Consider the following 15,118-nt stretch of genomic DNA (forward strand, 5'->3'; position numbering starts at 1 on the left):
TCAGGAATGAGGTCATTAGAGGGACAATACAGACAGGAAGGTTTGGAGAAAAAGCTAGAGAAGCCAGATTGAGATGGTTTGGACATGTGCAGAGGAGGGACAGTGGATACATTGGTAGAAGAATGTTGGTCGATGGAGCTACCAGGTAGGAGAAAGAGAGGAAGACCAAAGATGAGATATATGGATGCAGTGAGGGAGGACATGGAGATAGTTGGAGTCAGAGTAGAAGATACAGAGAACAGGGAGAGATGGAAAACAATGATTTGCTGTGGCAACCCCTGAAAATGGGACAAAGCCAAAAGAAAAAGAAGAAGATTTGAAGGAAATTTGCTAAATAATGAGACAGGAGAAGGCTACAAAACTACCAACAAAAGACAGCTGCATTTAAACAAAAAACAATCAAACAAGAGTTCTACATTATAAATTAATATAAAACATGTGATGCTCTTAATTGTGACCTCCTCTCACAAACACACCTCTCCCGAAGAATTGTATGCAATATGTACAACAATAAAAATAAACAATACAGTGTCTTTTCATGGAACGGTGTTTCGTGGTCCTCACGGTAAAGGGTCAGATAAGTCCTGACTTGAACATCCTGTATGTCATTTGCATCTGCTCTTACATCTCTGTGTGTGTTTCAGTAATGAAGAGCTTAGGGGGGTTCCACCAGATACTCCAGATTCTTCCCAGAGTCTGTTAAGACACAGACGTAGTTTAATTATACACTGTGTTTGAAGGTTGTAGTTGTTTGTTTGTTTGTTTGTTTTTTTGTTATGTTGTTTTTTGTTTCAATTAAAACCCCGTATAAACAAACCCGTTTGTTTATACATGTAACCAAACATAAAGTATATTGTACATGTAAAGTATATACAATTCTTATTGATAAATTTCTTATTAACATTTATAACATTGCCCAAAAATGCATTGGCAGCTCTGCTCTAAATTATCCATAACTATAAGTTTGAGTTGTTCTTCCTCTACAGTATATGTTGATCCGTAGCGAATTAATATAGGGCGCCCCCTAAAGTGCAGGGAAAGATATGCTATTGCAGGCTCTTTGTTTACAAACGCTGCGGTGTATGCTCATTCTACCTTAAATAGTGCAAAGTCCAGCCCAGACTGTATACAGTAGACTGCAGGATGTTGCAGTTCTCTGGTTACAAAGCTTGTAAAGCAGCTGTGAAATAGGATTGGTGGCACTTTAAATCACTGCCTTGTAATGAATGGGATATTCTCTTTTCCTCGCCTGTCTATTATTAGCCACGGAGCGAGGCCTTGAACGGTGAGTGGTAGTGGTTATGTGACGGTCAGAGCTGCTGCTCTGCTGCGCACCGACAGGGCTGCAGATCAGCGCCCGCCTCTGAGGCTCTGCAGTTGGAATCTTCGCACTGATCTCTCCCCGGGGCGTAGGAGAAAAGACTTCCACTGTCCACTGTCAACACCCGCGGTCGGTAGGGTTCGCCTGTTTTCAAGCTGCAATCACTTTCGCCTCGAAGATGAAGTTAAAGAGGAGCTGGCGTCAGGTGCAAGCCGCATCCGATGGAGCTGCGTCGCTTTTCTTCTCCTCCATCGACCAGCTCCACGCTTCACTTCCTTATGCTACGGTAAGAAGACGACATGCACGGGCGGAAGCAATGGGTTTTATGCGTCTTATTTCCTTTATTATTTAGGTGTTACTCAACGCTGGGTTGAATGCAGACAGAAGTCAGTGTTATGTAAGGTGTAAAAATGCAGCGCAACCTCATGATTGACAGGGACCCGGTGACGGTAGGACTCATCGCCTGCTGCTGTTGGTAGAAAAAACACGCAATTTTATCATCTGCGTTATGGTCGATATCTAAGGCTGCAGGCTAATTTTATGGAAGGGGGTAGATGTGTTGGTTTGGACTCAATGTCAATAACAGCGTCTTCAAAATAATGAGTTATTTTGAGCGTTGCGCAGAGTAGACTGTAACAGAAATGAGTGACGTCACAACAGGCGCTTTATTGGTGTCCTGTTTATACAGGCCCACCCTGGGTTATTCTAGGTGTATGTGTGTACACATGCGTTCATTCATAGCCACAGACGGTGTGTGTACCTGTGTCATCGGCCACTCCTGTTATTTTAGTATTTCGCAGAGAAAATGTGACAAATTGTAATTGTACAAAATCTTAAGAAAAAAACATTTGAATACAAAAACATATTCCAGATATATTTTCAGTCAATGACATATTATTTTTGAGGACAGCATGAGCGCATGTCAGCTGGTTATTTAGCAGTTCTGTGAGTCAATCTAAGAATATATACTCACACCATACCTGGAATTAATGTTAGGCTTTAGACATACCATACTGTACAGCCTTTATTAACCCTAGAACACTAATGTGATTTTCACTGTGTTGCTGCTGTCTGAGTTGCATGGGTCCTTGGGTAGCTTCAGGCTGCTCACTGATGTCATGTATGTTTGTTGATCTTATTTTCATGACTGGCATCATAGTTAAAGGACTCCATATTATTAAGCCTGATTCAGACAAAAAAAAATAAAAAGATAGATTATATGAATGGCTGAAAACTGCATGACCTCATCACTGTACTGTTTCGAACACCAAGTCACACTCCTGTCTCTGCATAGATCAGTAGGTGACCTCTGGAGGTGAGGCATGAGAGGCTTGATAATGAAGACCAACAGATACAGTAGAAAACATAATGTCCCTGGTAAAAATAGCACACTGTGGGAGTCTAATATGAGAGTCCATTCAGATTATGTTACCAGTGATGAAACTTTGTTAAGGCAAGAAGGTAACTGCATTAAAATCACATCTTTTCAAGATTAGATTTTGATATAAAATGCAAATTATTATGATATTTAATAAAGATGTATTTTTGTTTGAAACACTAGTTATCATTCAGAAACAAGAGAAAAAAATAATGACAAAACCATTTATGTTTTCCTAAATCACCAGTGACACCACCTTACATAATTTACTGATTTCTACAGCTAAAGGTTTAAGGTCAGGAAATTACATTTTAGGTTACAGAGCGTTGATGGTTAAAAATTGATTGCAAAAAAGCTCTGCTTTTATTATTCAACCAAAAAAGTAAAAAAAAAAAAAGTTTAATATACATTTTTGCAGACATGATGTTTGAGGGTTAAAAACTGAATGGGCAGGATAGAGAACTTGTGAATGAGCTGGAGGACATTATAAGAGTTTTACTGCACAAGCGGATATTGATGAGTAGCCATAGTGTCTGATATCAGTATTGATTAATGTTCCCGGAAGAAAAATACAGTACGACAGTTTAGAATTTCTGCTGCTGATGCAGCTGCTCTCTGTGTTCCTCTGTATTACGGCAGGTCTCAGATGAAGGATTCTGATATGGACTATGAGAGACCAAACGTTGAGACTATCAAGTGTGTGGTGGTGGGAGACAATGCAGTTGGAAAGACCCGCCTCATATGTGCCCGGGCCTGCAATGCTACGCTGACTCAGTATCAGTTGCTGGCCACACATGTGCCCACGGTCTGGGCCATTGACCAATACAGAGTCTGCCAGGAGGTGAGAAATCAAAATTGTCTTCAGATTTATCTTTTTTTTTTTTGCCTATGTCAAAAAAGCAGGTGAAAGTATTTCCTACTAATCTGCACAAACAAGTGGACAAATTAATTAACTTTGTGCATTAGGTATTAGAGCGTTCCAGGGACGTGGTGGATGATGTCAGTGTGTCCCTTCGGCTCTGGGACACCTTTGGGGACCATCATAAGGACCGTCGCTTTGCATATGGCAGGTGAGATATTACAAATATTTGGTGAATGTAGCAGATGTGTTTAGTGGAAAGATCCTGAGTTTTCTATACAGCGTACCAAAGGCACATATTAACTAACCAAATGTTGAACTAAATATTGATTTTATTGGGTCCTGTTTGAATTATAAGAACATGCTCTTCATATTTTCTATAGATCAGATGTGGTGGTTCTGTGCTTTTCAATCGCCAACCCCAACTCTCTGTACCATGTAAAAACCATGTGGTATCCTGAGATCAAACACTTCTGCCCCCGAGCCCCTGTCATCCTGGTGGGCTGTCAACTCGACCTCCGGTATGCAGACCTGGAGGCCGTGAACAGAGCACGGAGGCCTTTGGCAAGGTATTATAGCTTAATCTACACAGAAATATATCAATAACAATTAGTTAAAATATGTTTCTTCTCTTGAAATTTCTTATTTTTCAGACCCATTAAGTCCAATGAGATTCTCCCTCCAGAGAGAGGCAGAGAGGTGGCCAAAGAGCTGGGAGTGCCATATTACGAAACCAGTGTTGTGGCTCAGTTTGGAGTCAAGGACGTCTTTGACAATGCAATCCGAGCTGCGCTCATCTCACGCCGCCACCTTCAGTTTTGGAAGTCTCACCTCAGAAATGTGCAGCGCCCTCTCCTTCAGGCACCTTTCCTGCCTCCAAAACCTCCCCCACCTATAATCACTGTGCCTCCTCCCCCAACCACCACAGAGGAGCATCCTGTCGGCCTCCTGGAGGACCCACACTGTGCAGATGTCATACTGGTTTTGCAGGAACGACAGAAAATCTTTGCACATAAAATATACCTGTCTACATCCTCCTCAAAATTCTATGACCTCTTTAGTATGGAGCAGCACAATGAAGAGAGTGAAAGGCCCCCTCGTGCACCACTCTCGGGTCGAGACCTGCTGATGCGTGCTGCTAGTTTTGATGTTTGTGAGAGCAGTGATGATGGAGACAGGGCCAACCTTAGGGCCTGCACCAGTGATGGAACCTTGAAAGACTCTCAAGGAAGTCGTAAAGGCAGACTGCTGTCCTCCTGGAGCCGAGCATTCGTCAGCATCCAGGAGGAGCTCGTTGACGACCCACTGACTTATACGCCAAGGGCCATGACTGTAGTTCACATGGATCAGTCCATGCAGCTTGGTCCTTTCCATGCTGTCCTCCGTTACCTGTACACTGGTCAGCTGGACGAAAACGAGAAAGAGTTAATGCACATTGCACACATTGCTGAGCTGCTGGAGGTGTTTGACCTGCGGATGATGGTGGCAAACATACTTAACAATGAAGCCTTCATGAACCAAGAAATCACCAAAGCCTTCCACGTACGGCGCACAAACAGAGTCAAAGAGTGTCTCGCCAAAGGCACTTTCTCCGGTGAGTGGTCCATGTTTATTTGCCTGTGTTCTGATGAAGAGAGAAGAAAGGAAAAAAAACCTGTTTCTCCATCTCTGTGCTACAGATGTGGTTTTCAAACTGGATGACGGGACGATCATGGCTCACAAGCCTTTGCTCATCTCTAGCTGTGACTGGATGGCAGCTATGTTTGGTGGGCCTTTTGTGGAGAGCTGCACTAAAGAAGTGAGATCACTTACATCCTTTACTATGTTTTATATATTTATGTAAATCAGAAGAAAATGTAAAACATTAGAAGATTTCAACCAAATAGGTTTGAGTTAAACTGCATATGTGCAAACTTAACTGAACTAAATGAAGCAGTGATCTCCAACCTTTTGTGCACCAGGGATTTTTGTTTTTGGGTTTTTTTTTGTTTTTTTTTTGCAAGACCATTTATCTATAGCAGGTATATGTGTTTTAGGGGAGGTCATCAGTAAAGGCACAATAAAGTCATTATATTGTAGTAATAATAAAATTATTATTATTTTATTTTATGTACTTTAATTTTGGACCTTTTGAAAACTGTCTGTCGGACAGTTGGTCTGTCTGTCAGTGTAATATCTATCAAAGTGTTTGTTTGCACAATAAATAATGTAGAATCTTCACAAAATCACTAAATTCTTAAAGAGAAGAGTGAGTTAATGTACATGTAAAAGTCTTCTTTGTGCCAGGAAGGCATCTGGTGTAAAAACTGTACGTGGTGACCATCAAAGAATGAACCACCAAAAAGGAGTTCTTCTTGCCCATGCATTGTGTTCTTTAATTTGTGTTAAAAAATAGTATTTTAAGAAGCAGACTTTTAGCGCTGTGTTTTTCTCTTTTTAAGGTCTTGTTTCCGAACACAACTCGCAGCTGTATGAGGGCCGTGCTGGAATATCTCTACACGGGCAGGTTCTGCTCTCGCTCTGACTTGGATGCGATGGAACTCATTGTTCTTGCCAATCGTCTTTGTCTTCCTCACCTGGTTGCACTTACAGGTAACACTTACATGGAAGTAACAACCACAGAATTGTATTACAGAAAGCTATTGTATGAGCATCTTAGACTAATGCATCGCCTGTGGTGACTTTTTGTACCTGTATCAGAACTCTACACGGTGACGGTGTTGACAGAGGCAGCAATGATGGGAAATGACATTGATGGAGATGTGCTTGTGTATTTGGACATGGCCCAGGTACTAGTACTGATGATCGTAACAAGCACAGAAATCACACAATTCCACAATTTTTATAGCTGTGTGTGATGTAAAAGTGCACCGCATGCTGTAATAATTTGTACATTGAGCTCAAGAAACACATTCTTCAAAGAGTGCAAGTCAGCTTTTTGGGAAAATAATCACAAATGAGCTTTGGGACACTAAAGAATTTAGGACATTCCAGTCTTACTCAGCACTATAGTTTAAAACAGGACTCAGGTGTGCTCAGCCACTGGTTTCACTTCTGTTGTGGATGTCAGCGATACTGTAAGTGTGTGTTGGAATAGATGGACATTTTGAATAAAAGCTTCAGAAAAAGAAGATGAATGCAGATTATTTTCAAATGTTACTTTTTTATTTTTCTGATTTACAGAATACTTCTATGGATACATTTTACAAAGTTTTAAAAATGAAGCAAAATCTTTACTTATTTAAATGGACAATTTAAATAATAACAATTAGTTAAATTAAAAAGAATATTTGTTTCTGATTTGGTCTGGTCTCCTCGTTGTGTTTTTTACTTTGCAAGAAACGTCTCACTAATTTTGCAGCATTGCATTTTCTCATTAAATTTTTAGTATATATAGTTGAATTTTTTATCTGCATAACAAATTTTATAATCTTGACAAGTGCAATTTAACTCTCGACCCAAAACAATTAAAAAACAAAAAAGTGTTAACTTAAACAAATGTCAGTTAAAGCATTATTCTGATGATGATAATAAATGATTATTTTCTTTCTCTATAGTTCCATGGTGCTCAGCAGCTCACTGGCTGGTGTCTCCACCACATCTGCACCAACTACAACAGTGTCTGCCGCAAGTTTCCTCGAGACATGAAGGCCAAATCTGCAGGTGACACAATTTTTTGGTAGCGCATGAAATGTGAACCATGTGTTATTAAAAAAACAAACAATAACTGTACTGTGGTTAAGGTATAAAACAGAGTTGCTGCATGTTTTTGCAGATTAATTTTTTCTACAACGGTGTCTTCCAACCATTTTTAAGTTATTGCTAGGGATTGTTGGTGATTCTTTCTCTACATCATCTATTGCCATCTCCAGAGTTCTAGGTTTGTACAGAGTCCCTCTGGTAAGTGAATTACTCATTGTACTTAAATGCATTGTGGAGGACATAACTTGAGATGTCTAGGTAATGATAATTATCTTCTAGTTTCAATTACTCAGTTTACAATTTACTTTACGTACCTACCAGGTGTGAGACCTGGTCATATTTACTTGAACATAATACTGTTTTACTTGCAGGAATTTAAGAAAGACACATTAAGATACACTAAGGTCTTCTTGAAAAGCTGGCCATCTGCTGCCACCTAGTGGAATAATACTTAATGATTCTACCTGTCACTGTTGCATAGGCAATTTAAGAGAAATTATTTGATAAAAATCATATTTTCATGCTTTATTGTGATCCAAAACTGCCACACTTAACATAAAGGGGGAAAGCGCATTTGTGCAATTCAGACTATCTTGAAAAAAAATCATTTATCATCTATCATGAAAAAATCCTGAAGACAAATGCCTTTCCTAACAGTCACATAAATTACATAACAGTCACATAAATTACTCAAACTCAAACTGTTCATTCTAATGCAGAAAACCAAGAATACTTTGAGAAACATCGCTGGCCACCTGTTTGGTACCTGAAAGAGGATGACCACTACCAAAGATCACGCAAAGAGCGCGACAAGGAGGACTATCTGTACCAGAGACGACAGTGCAAACGCAAATGGCTCTTCTGGAACCTTCCCTCTTCCCCTAACTCAAACTCTTCTTCTGGCTCTTCTGCTGTCATCTGACCAAATGGTAAGGACAGATCTGCTGTGGAGTAGGTCAGTGTGGACAAATCTTAGTAGAGGAGAAAACCCTGCTGACTAGGTACGCCCCAATTATTCAGGCACACGTTTCCTTCCCGTCCTTTTCCTACACTTTTTTTTTCAAATCCTCCCCCAGGATTTTGAGGTTAGTTCAGTCCAGCCTTTGCGCCACAGATAAGTTCTTTGTATTTTTAGCTTAGTGCACATGACAGATAGTCCACAGTGACGTAAACCTCACTGAACTCCTTGTGTTGATTATCCTGTGTTTCTTATGTGTCGAAATTATTTTTCCCAAAAAGGACTCTGCTGGCACAGACATTTTCCACCTATGATTCTAACTGAATACCACTGAACCTGAACTGACAACCAAGTGCTGCTTCTCAGCTGCAACAACCAGCAACTTAACACCAACACAACACAAAGTCTCAGAGATGTAACACTTTACCCTTAAGTATTTGTACAATCTACACAACCACATGTACAGTACCATCCAATCAAACAGATCCAACCATAAGAGCCGCTGCCAGAAGTCAGCTACTGTTGTCATCCACGCTAATTAAGATGCTTGTTTGGATCAGTGAGAAAATGTGAAAAGTTGTTCAGTTTATTAATGTTTGTGTACAACCAGTACGGTTCAGGAAGAATGTCTCCTACTATCTTTCCTTGATTTGTGGCCTCTCAGTTTACATTTGAATGCATTCAATGACATGAGACACAGGAGAGTCACAAATCAACAAAAATGTCTGTGATTTAGATTTAACACCCACAAGAAACATAAAGAGACTTTTTTTTTTTGCATCTTGCTTGGTGGAGTTTCTTTTTGCGCAAATCTTAAGAAAATTTATTTTTTGGTAAATCCAGATTTTATCCACTTTGGGTTTGAATGTCTGAACACTTTGGGTTTGAATGTCTGAACAGAACAATTAGCAAAGCTACTGTATGTCTTTACCTTGTGTTTTAAAGTAGAAATTTAGTATTTTAAAACCCATTCAACACTATTAATAAAGGTCAAAAGCAGAAAAAAGAACATATAGGTAGGGTGCTCCCAAACAAACGGGTTTTCACCTTTAAATTAAAATTTAAAATTAAAATTACAAATCCTATGCAACATGAACTAGTTTCTAAACAAACTTATTGCTTATAAACAGATACCGTGGTTGTACAGGCACACACTGACCTGTGCTTCAATGACTCCTTTTAAGTTCAGTCCACACTATCCAGTCCTGACTGCTGTCAAAACCACAGCTGTAGAAGAATTCCCAGAAACCCCTTCAAGTGTGACTAATAAGGTAAAGGTTTATGACTAATTGTACAAGCACTATATTCTGCTTCTTAGATATCAAGTTAAAAACCATAGATGTCCAACAAGAAATTATCTTATGTTACATCGTACTGGTATTGATATTTGAGCAAAATAAATAATATATAGTGTTATTTTTATTGGCTGTAAACGGAAAAGTTTTTTGGTTTGTGTAGAATTTCTTTTTTAAGCAACATGGACACAAAACGTGTGGCAAATATCAGATAAATGTTGCAGAGCAGTTTCTTCGAGCAAGGACCCTTTCTTCTCTGACTTCCCAGGTTGTACAAAAATACACACTAACACCTACATTACTACCAAAGCAATCCATGCATATAAATTGATTATGTTTGGAAGACAATTTGGTCACTTGTATTTACCAGAATGGTCTGTCTGCCAAAACAAAAAACAAACAAACAACAAAAAAACAGTTAAAAAGTGTTCTGCATTTTGAACAAAGTTGTAGTTTCCAGATTCCTTCAGTATTAGATTATACAGCATCATATCTTCCTAATAGACCTGAAATGAGTCACTGTAGTATATTCATTTAAACTATATTTAACCACCAGGTGTCTTGAGATTAAATCTCTTTTTAAAGTGGAGACCTGGGTTAGATTAGAAACAATTGGTGACGATGACTATCACTGAGCTGGATGATTCCATACAGCCAACAGTAAAAAGTCCCTGCACGTCAGCACAGGTCAGCTGCGTAAGGCGTGAACATGCAGGCAATTTTATTGTAAGGTAAAGTCATCTAAAGCATCTTCTGGCATTTGTTCCTGAAGAGATACACACATACACATACACACACCGAGCAGAAGCAGCCTGGTGAACGTTAAAAAGGATTGTATGCTGTAAAAAAAAACAAAAAGGTGAAAACACAGGATTACTGTGCTATGAACCAAAAGATTTTAAAGAAAAAGAAATAGGTGAAGATCAAACATTTTGTTGATTGTTTTGCACATGTCACAGTTTACTGTGTTTAAGATTGTCATGATGGATTGTGTGATCAACTGATTGCACACGTAGGCATGGAGATGAGTAGTATTGTAAAGAAAAAGATATATTGAATGAAGTGCAAGTAACTTGCATGACCTCAATGCAGTTACCTACCATTGTGCACTGCAGGCAGTGAGCATTATCGTATAGTATTACCGAGTAATACACACATTGTTGTTAAAGAAAAAAGAAACACTAAATATTCCTTGTGCTGATGTTCACTTACATCTATTATATAGAGTAGTATACATTCAATTTACAAGTAAATCATATGAACAGTGACTAATAGTTGAATAGGAGCCATGTTGTATAAATTACATTATGAGGACGTACATCACACGCATTGTTGACAAAAAGAGTAAATACTACATGCAGCGTTGACCTTTGATTTCCTTTTTAAATTTTGCTATTATACATTTCTTTACAGAACCTAGTTTTAGATAAAGCCCCAAAAAGAGCCAACAGTGTTGAAGTAGTTTGAACCCATTTAATGACAAGAACCAATGTCTTGCCTGTATCAACCACTGACTTAACTGCACTGCATGAACAGGGTTTTATACACATCGTCATGTAAAAATGTGCTAAAGAAAAGGGATGGCACTGGTGCTCTTAGCAGTTGCAGAAATTGCTTTAAATCATATTACAGTAATTTTCTCTTTTTCTAAATGCCACATGGCAGCAGTCATTTTGAAAAGCAATCCAAATCTTTTGGCATCATTGTGAGACGATGAACCAGATGAAGGAGTGTGGCACACTTTCAGAGCAGATTTGTTTTAATTCTTTGTTAAATCTGTTTACAATACATTATGATCAAAAACAATAACTATTTCCAACTCAATACTTTTATTAATATAAGGTAGAGTATAAGCTTGACGTTTTAGCAAGTATTAGTAAACACAATGCACAAAGCTCCTTAACCTTACCCACAGAGGGCGCCATAAATAAAGGTTGAATGAGTCCATAAGTAAACTCTCTACTCTTCTCAGGTGCAACATAATTTGTATGATATATGATATATGTATGATATATAAAAAATGCACCTCGTGACCAAATCTTTAGAACTATAATTAATTAGAGTAAGTTAGATCAAGGTGGTGTAACATTGGGTAGCTGGAGCAGTGGTTATCTCTGGCCGCTGACAATAATACTTTAAACTTGGTTTGCACCTTATTCAAAGTGTGTGCACAGCTGCATTCTTACCTCTTACTACTTTGGGTTTGAATAGTAGATTTGCAAACAGTCAAATGCATGGCTGCCAATTCCACTGGTTACCCTTTTCACTTACAAAATTATGAGCAAACAAAGACATACGGCATACTATATAATCTGCATACGTAACTGTAGTTTAGAGGTTTGCACTTAAATTTTTTTTTTTTTTTTTTTTTTTTTTTTCTTTTTCTTTTGGAAGCTATGGACAGTCACTTCAATCACTTTTGTTTTTGGTACCTACATTACCATTTGTGAACGTACCCATTCCATAATATGGATGTAAAACAGTTGTTAGCATATAAAGTAAAATGCGTGGTGAGTGGCTTGTTTGAACATTTAGAGACTTCATGTTCATCTTAGAGAAAGACACAGCTTTCAGATATACTGTATACTGAAATTCTTGCAGTAGTAGATAAGTATGTAGTAAGTTTGTCTGCTAACACTTATCAAAAGTGTGGCTACTGTAAACTCAAACAACAACTCAAACACGTAAAGAAATACCTGCTTAAGTTAGCTGGCAGCTCAACCATGATCCAGCACAGGTAAAATAATTGTTCTTTTATGTAATAGGCATAACAATAATAGGGAAAATGGCTGACTTGCACTGCTTTGTAGCACCAGTTTATCTTGAGTAACCATAAGGTGGAATTGCAACATCGCCTTTTAGGCACACAACATCAGGTTAAATAAAAAAAACAAAAACATAATATAAAACAACAGTTTTGACTGATAAGATCATTAATTTCACTGACGATGACCCTGATGCTCTTTTCCATATGTTTGGGTGCTAATATCAGCGCTGCAGAAAAGCACAAACCAAAGGGAGCTTTAGCAGCACCAGGAATATACAGTCTTATAAATGCTGCACAATCACTTCTGCATAGTTTAAGAGGCCTTGTTCTGAAATGGTTACAAAATGTTTAAAATATATATGAAAAAAGACAAATGAAAAATAACTTGAATGTTTCTCAGTGTTTAAAGCCAAGATGACGTTTTACTTAGTCATCAGGTATTTTTGTTTCCTAAGAGCTGTTTTTATTGTTTAGAGCTGTAGATAAAAATGTGTAGCATGTGTTATTGGAAATGTGTAAATAATATTTACTAAATAAAAGATCAGCAACAGTGTGTTTGTTTGTTTTCACTGTATCAGTTTGCTATTATGATTTCAATAAACAACAGCTCTGACCTGTGTTCTTACTTTCATAATATAAAGAGAGAGCAAAGTTGCTTTAAAACATATTAAATACAGTTACTAAAATACATTTGTATGTTTTGATGTGTTTTGATAAGGACACCCCCTGGTAGACAAAAGAAAAATGTATGTTGTGCTTTCTAACATTTCGAATATTAACTTTAATATATTATCAAAGTTACAGTTTTACCGTAGTGAAACTAGTTTATTAGATTTGCTATTTTTCCTCAAAGATTTATCTTAGCACTGTTCATTTTTTCGTAATAAAAATTACTACTATTATTAGTAATAATAATCACGAAATTAATAAAAAAGAAATTCTTATATTGTTCGAAATAATTGTCACGGTTTTTCACGCAGATTTTTATGAAAAAGCTTTTTTTTAAATCAGTGAACACCCTCTGTGTGTGGTTGAGGGAGCGTGCGATAAAAATAAAAAATAGTTCGTGGGAGATTTTGTTTTTAGCTTCTTACGTCATAGTTAGACTGCTCACTAACTGCTGCCGCAGCGAAAGAAGAAGAGGCAGGAACCTGCTAAAAATAGAGGACTTTCTCTCACGTAAAACATGGTAATGTCATTTTTGGGCCACTGTTATTAACACTATATTGCAGGAAATTTTGTTTTTCTCTTGTTTGTTTGTTTCCGTCACCCAAATGTCAACTTGTTGCAGAGCCAGGCTGCGCACAAGTGCGAGCAAGCTAAAGCAAGTCAAGGTTAAAGAGTTCTGCGTCAGTGTTGTACATACTTTAATACACATTTCACACTTTAAGCGCAAAATAAGTTCAAAATGCGAAAGAAAAGCAATAACAAACATAAACGGCGTGTTGTTTATGCCTCAGCGAAAAAAAAGTAAACAGGCAATGCATTTTCATTCGTCTGTTTATTTATTTACAGCGTGGGGTTCTTCCTCTCATTTTCGTCATCGTATACTATTAATCTTTAAAGTAGTGATGTGTCGTTCGCGATTTTGATATGACTCGTGACTCCCGAGTCATATGAAAGATTCGTGACTCGCGACTCCCGAGTCATATTAAATATTTGTTCATATTGAACTCACGATTCACTCACAAATCACTCACTGTGAACTAATCACACTCTGCGAACTAATCACTCTCTGCGAACTAATCTTTCAATGTATTCTTTCACTACGAACGAATTACTCTCAGCGAACTAATATTTCAATGTAAACTAATCTTTCACTGTGAACTAACCTTTCGTCGCAAACGAATCACTTTCTGTGAACTAATCTTTCGCTGTGAACTAATATTTCGCTGTGGGCTAATCTTTCGCTTCTTCCTGCAGATTCGTTTCATTTGTCACGTGACAGAGAGCTCTTTTGCTCTCATTCATCTTCACATTGTGGTGTGTTTTTATTTCTTAGTTATTCGCATGGTTTAATTGCTTATGGCTTTTTGTGTACTTTGTAGACTTTGTCAGCGGAAGCAAACCATGTTGCCTTCAGTATTTAGTGTCGGAGAACCTTCTTTACAACGCCCACAATAGGGCTAAAGCGCAACCTGCTGTAAAACGAACGAAATGATTAGTTCAAGTCTCGTTCATTTTACTATTCGAGAGTCAAAGATTCGAATGAATAAAAAGAGTATGTCTTCCCATCACTACTTTAAAGCGTTTGTTAAATTCTGCTGATGTGTCGTCATTCATGACTGTCGCCTACCAGTCATACTTCCGTGTGGTTAGGACGACGTGATGACGTTGTGTACGGTGTTTTTTTCGTACCTTCTGTAAGACTTATTGAAAATAATTTGTAATAAAAGATAGTAGATGATCCAAAAATGCGAGATCTTCACACCAGCATGGTATAGAACAGGTGAAGTTAGAATTCATAGCAGCAAATATACTAAACAGTCAAAAATTACTTTGACCAATAAAAAAGGGCAGTGTTAACATACACTATATTACCAAAAGTATTCACTCACCCATTCAAATGATCAGAATCAGGTGTCCTAATCCCTTGGCCTGGCCACAGGTGTATAAAGTGCAAAGAGGTCGCTGACTTTCTGCACAGTCAATTGCTACAGAGCTACAAACTTCATGTGACCTTCAGATTAGCCCAAGTACAGTACGCAGAGAGCTTCATGGAACGGGTTTCCATGGCCGAGCAGCTGCAGCCAAGCCACACATCACCAAGTGCAATGCAAAGCACCGGATGCAATGGTGTAAAGCACGCCGCCACTGGCCTCTACAGCAGCGGAGACG

At 38.2% G+C, this 15,118-nt stretch overlaps 2 protein-coding genes across 3 annotated transcripts in view; both read left to right on the forward strand.

Annotated features, from left to right (window-relative positions):
* The first annotated feature begins 1,021 nt into the window (after positions 1–1,021).
* Positions 1,022–10,342, forward strand: rhobtb2a (Rho related BTB domain containing 2a). 2 transcript variants are annotated; one of them, XM_008336765.3, is made up of 10 exons: positions 1,022–1,607; positions 3,339–3,540; positions 3,666–3,769; positions 3,942–4,127; positions 4,212–5,152; positions 5,238–5,356; positions 6,000–6,150; positions 6,259–6,347; positions 7,116–7,221; positions 7,980–10,342. In XM_008336765.3, exons 1-10 carry the CDS (start codon positions 1,543–1,545, stop codon positions 8,180–8,182), a joined length of 2,166 nt encoding a protein of 721 aa, XP_008334987.1. In that variant the 5' UTR covers positions 1,022–1,542; the 3' UTR covers positions 8,183–10,342. The 2 variants fall into 2 exon arrangements, with proteins under 2 accessions (XP_008334987.1, XP_024909139.1); XM_025053371.1 differs by lacking the exon at positions 1,022–1,607 and having other exon boundaries at positions 7,980–8,189; positions 8,500–10,342.
* A 2,989-nt stretch (positions 10,343–13,331) lies between these two features.
* Positions 13,332–15,118, forward strand: part of pebp4 (phosphatidylethanolamine binding protein 4) — a 60,381-nt gene continuing 58,594 nt past the window's right edge. Inside the window, exon 1 of the mRNA XM_008336767.3 lies at positions 13,332–13,469. Coding sequence (XP_008334989.1) covers positions 13,467–13,469 — 3 coding nt within the window. The 5' untranslated portion in view covers positions 13,332–13,466. The remainder of the gene's footprint in view (positions 13,470–15,118) is intronic.

The sequence above is a fragment of the Cynoglossus semilaevis genome, chromosome Z, assembly GCF_000523025.1.
Source record: "Cynoglossus semilaevis isolate Cse_v1.0 chromosome Z, Cse_v1.0, whole genome shotgun sequence".
Lineage (NCBI taxonomy): Eukaryota > Metazoa > Chordata > Actinopteri > Pleuronectiformes > Cynoglossidae > Cynoglossus > Cynoglossus semilaevis.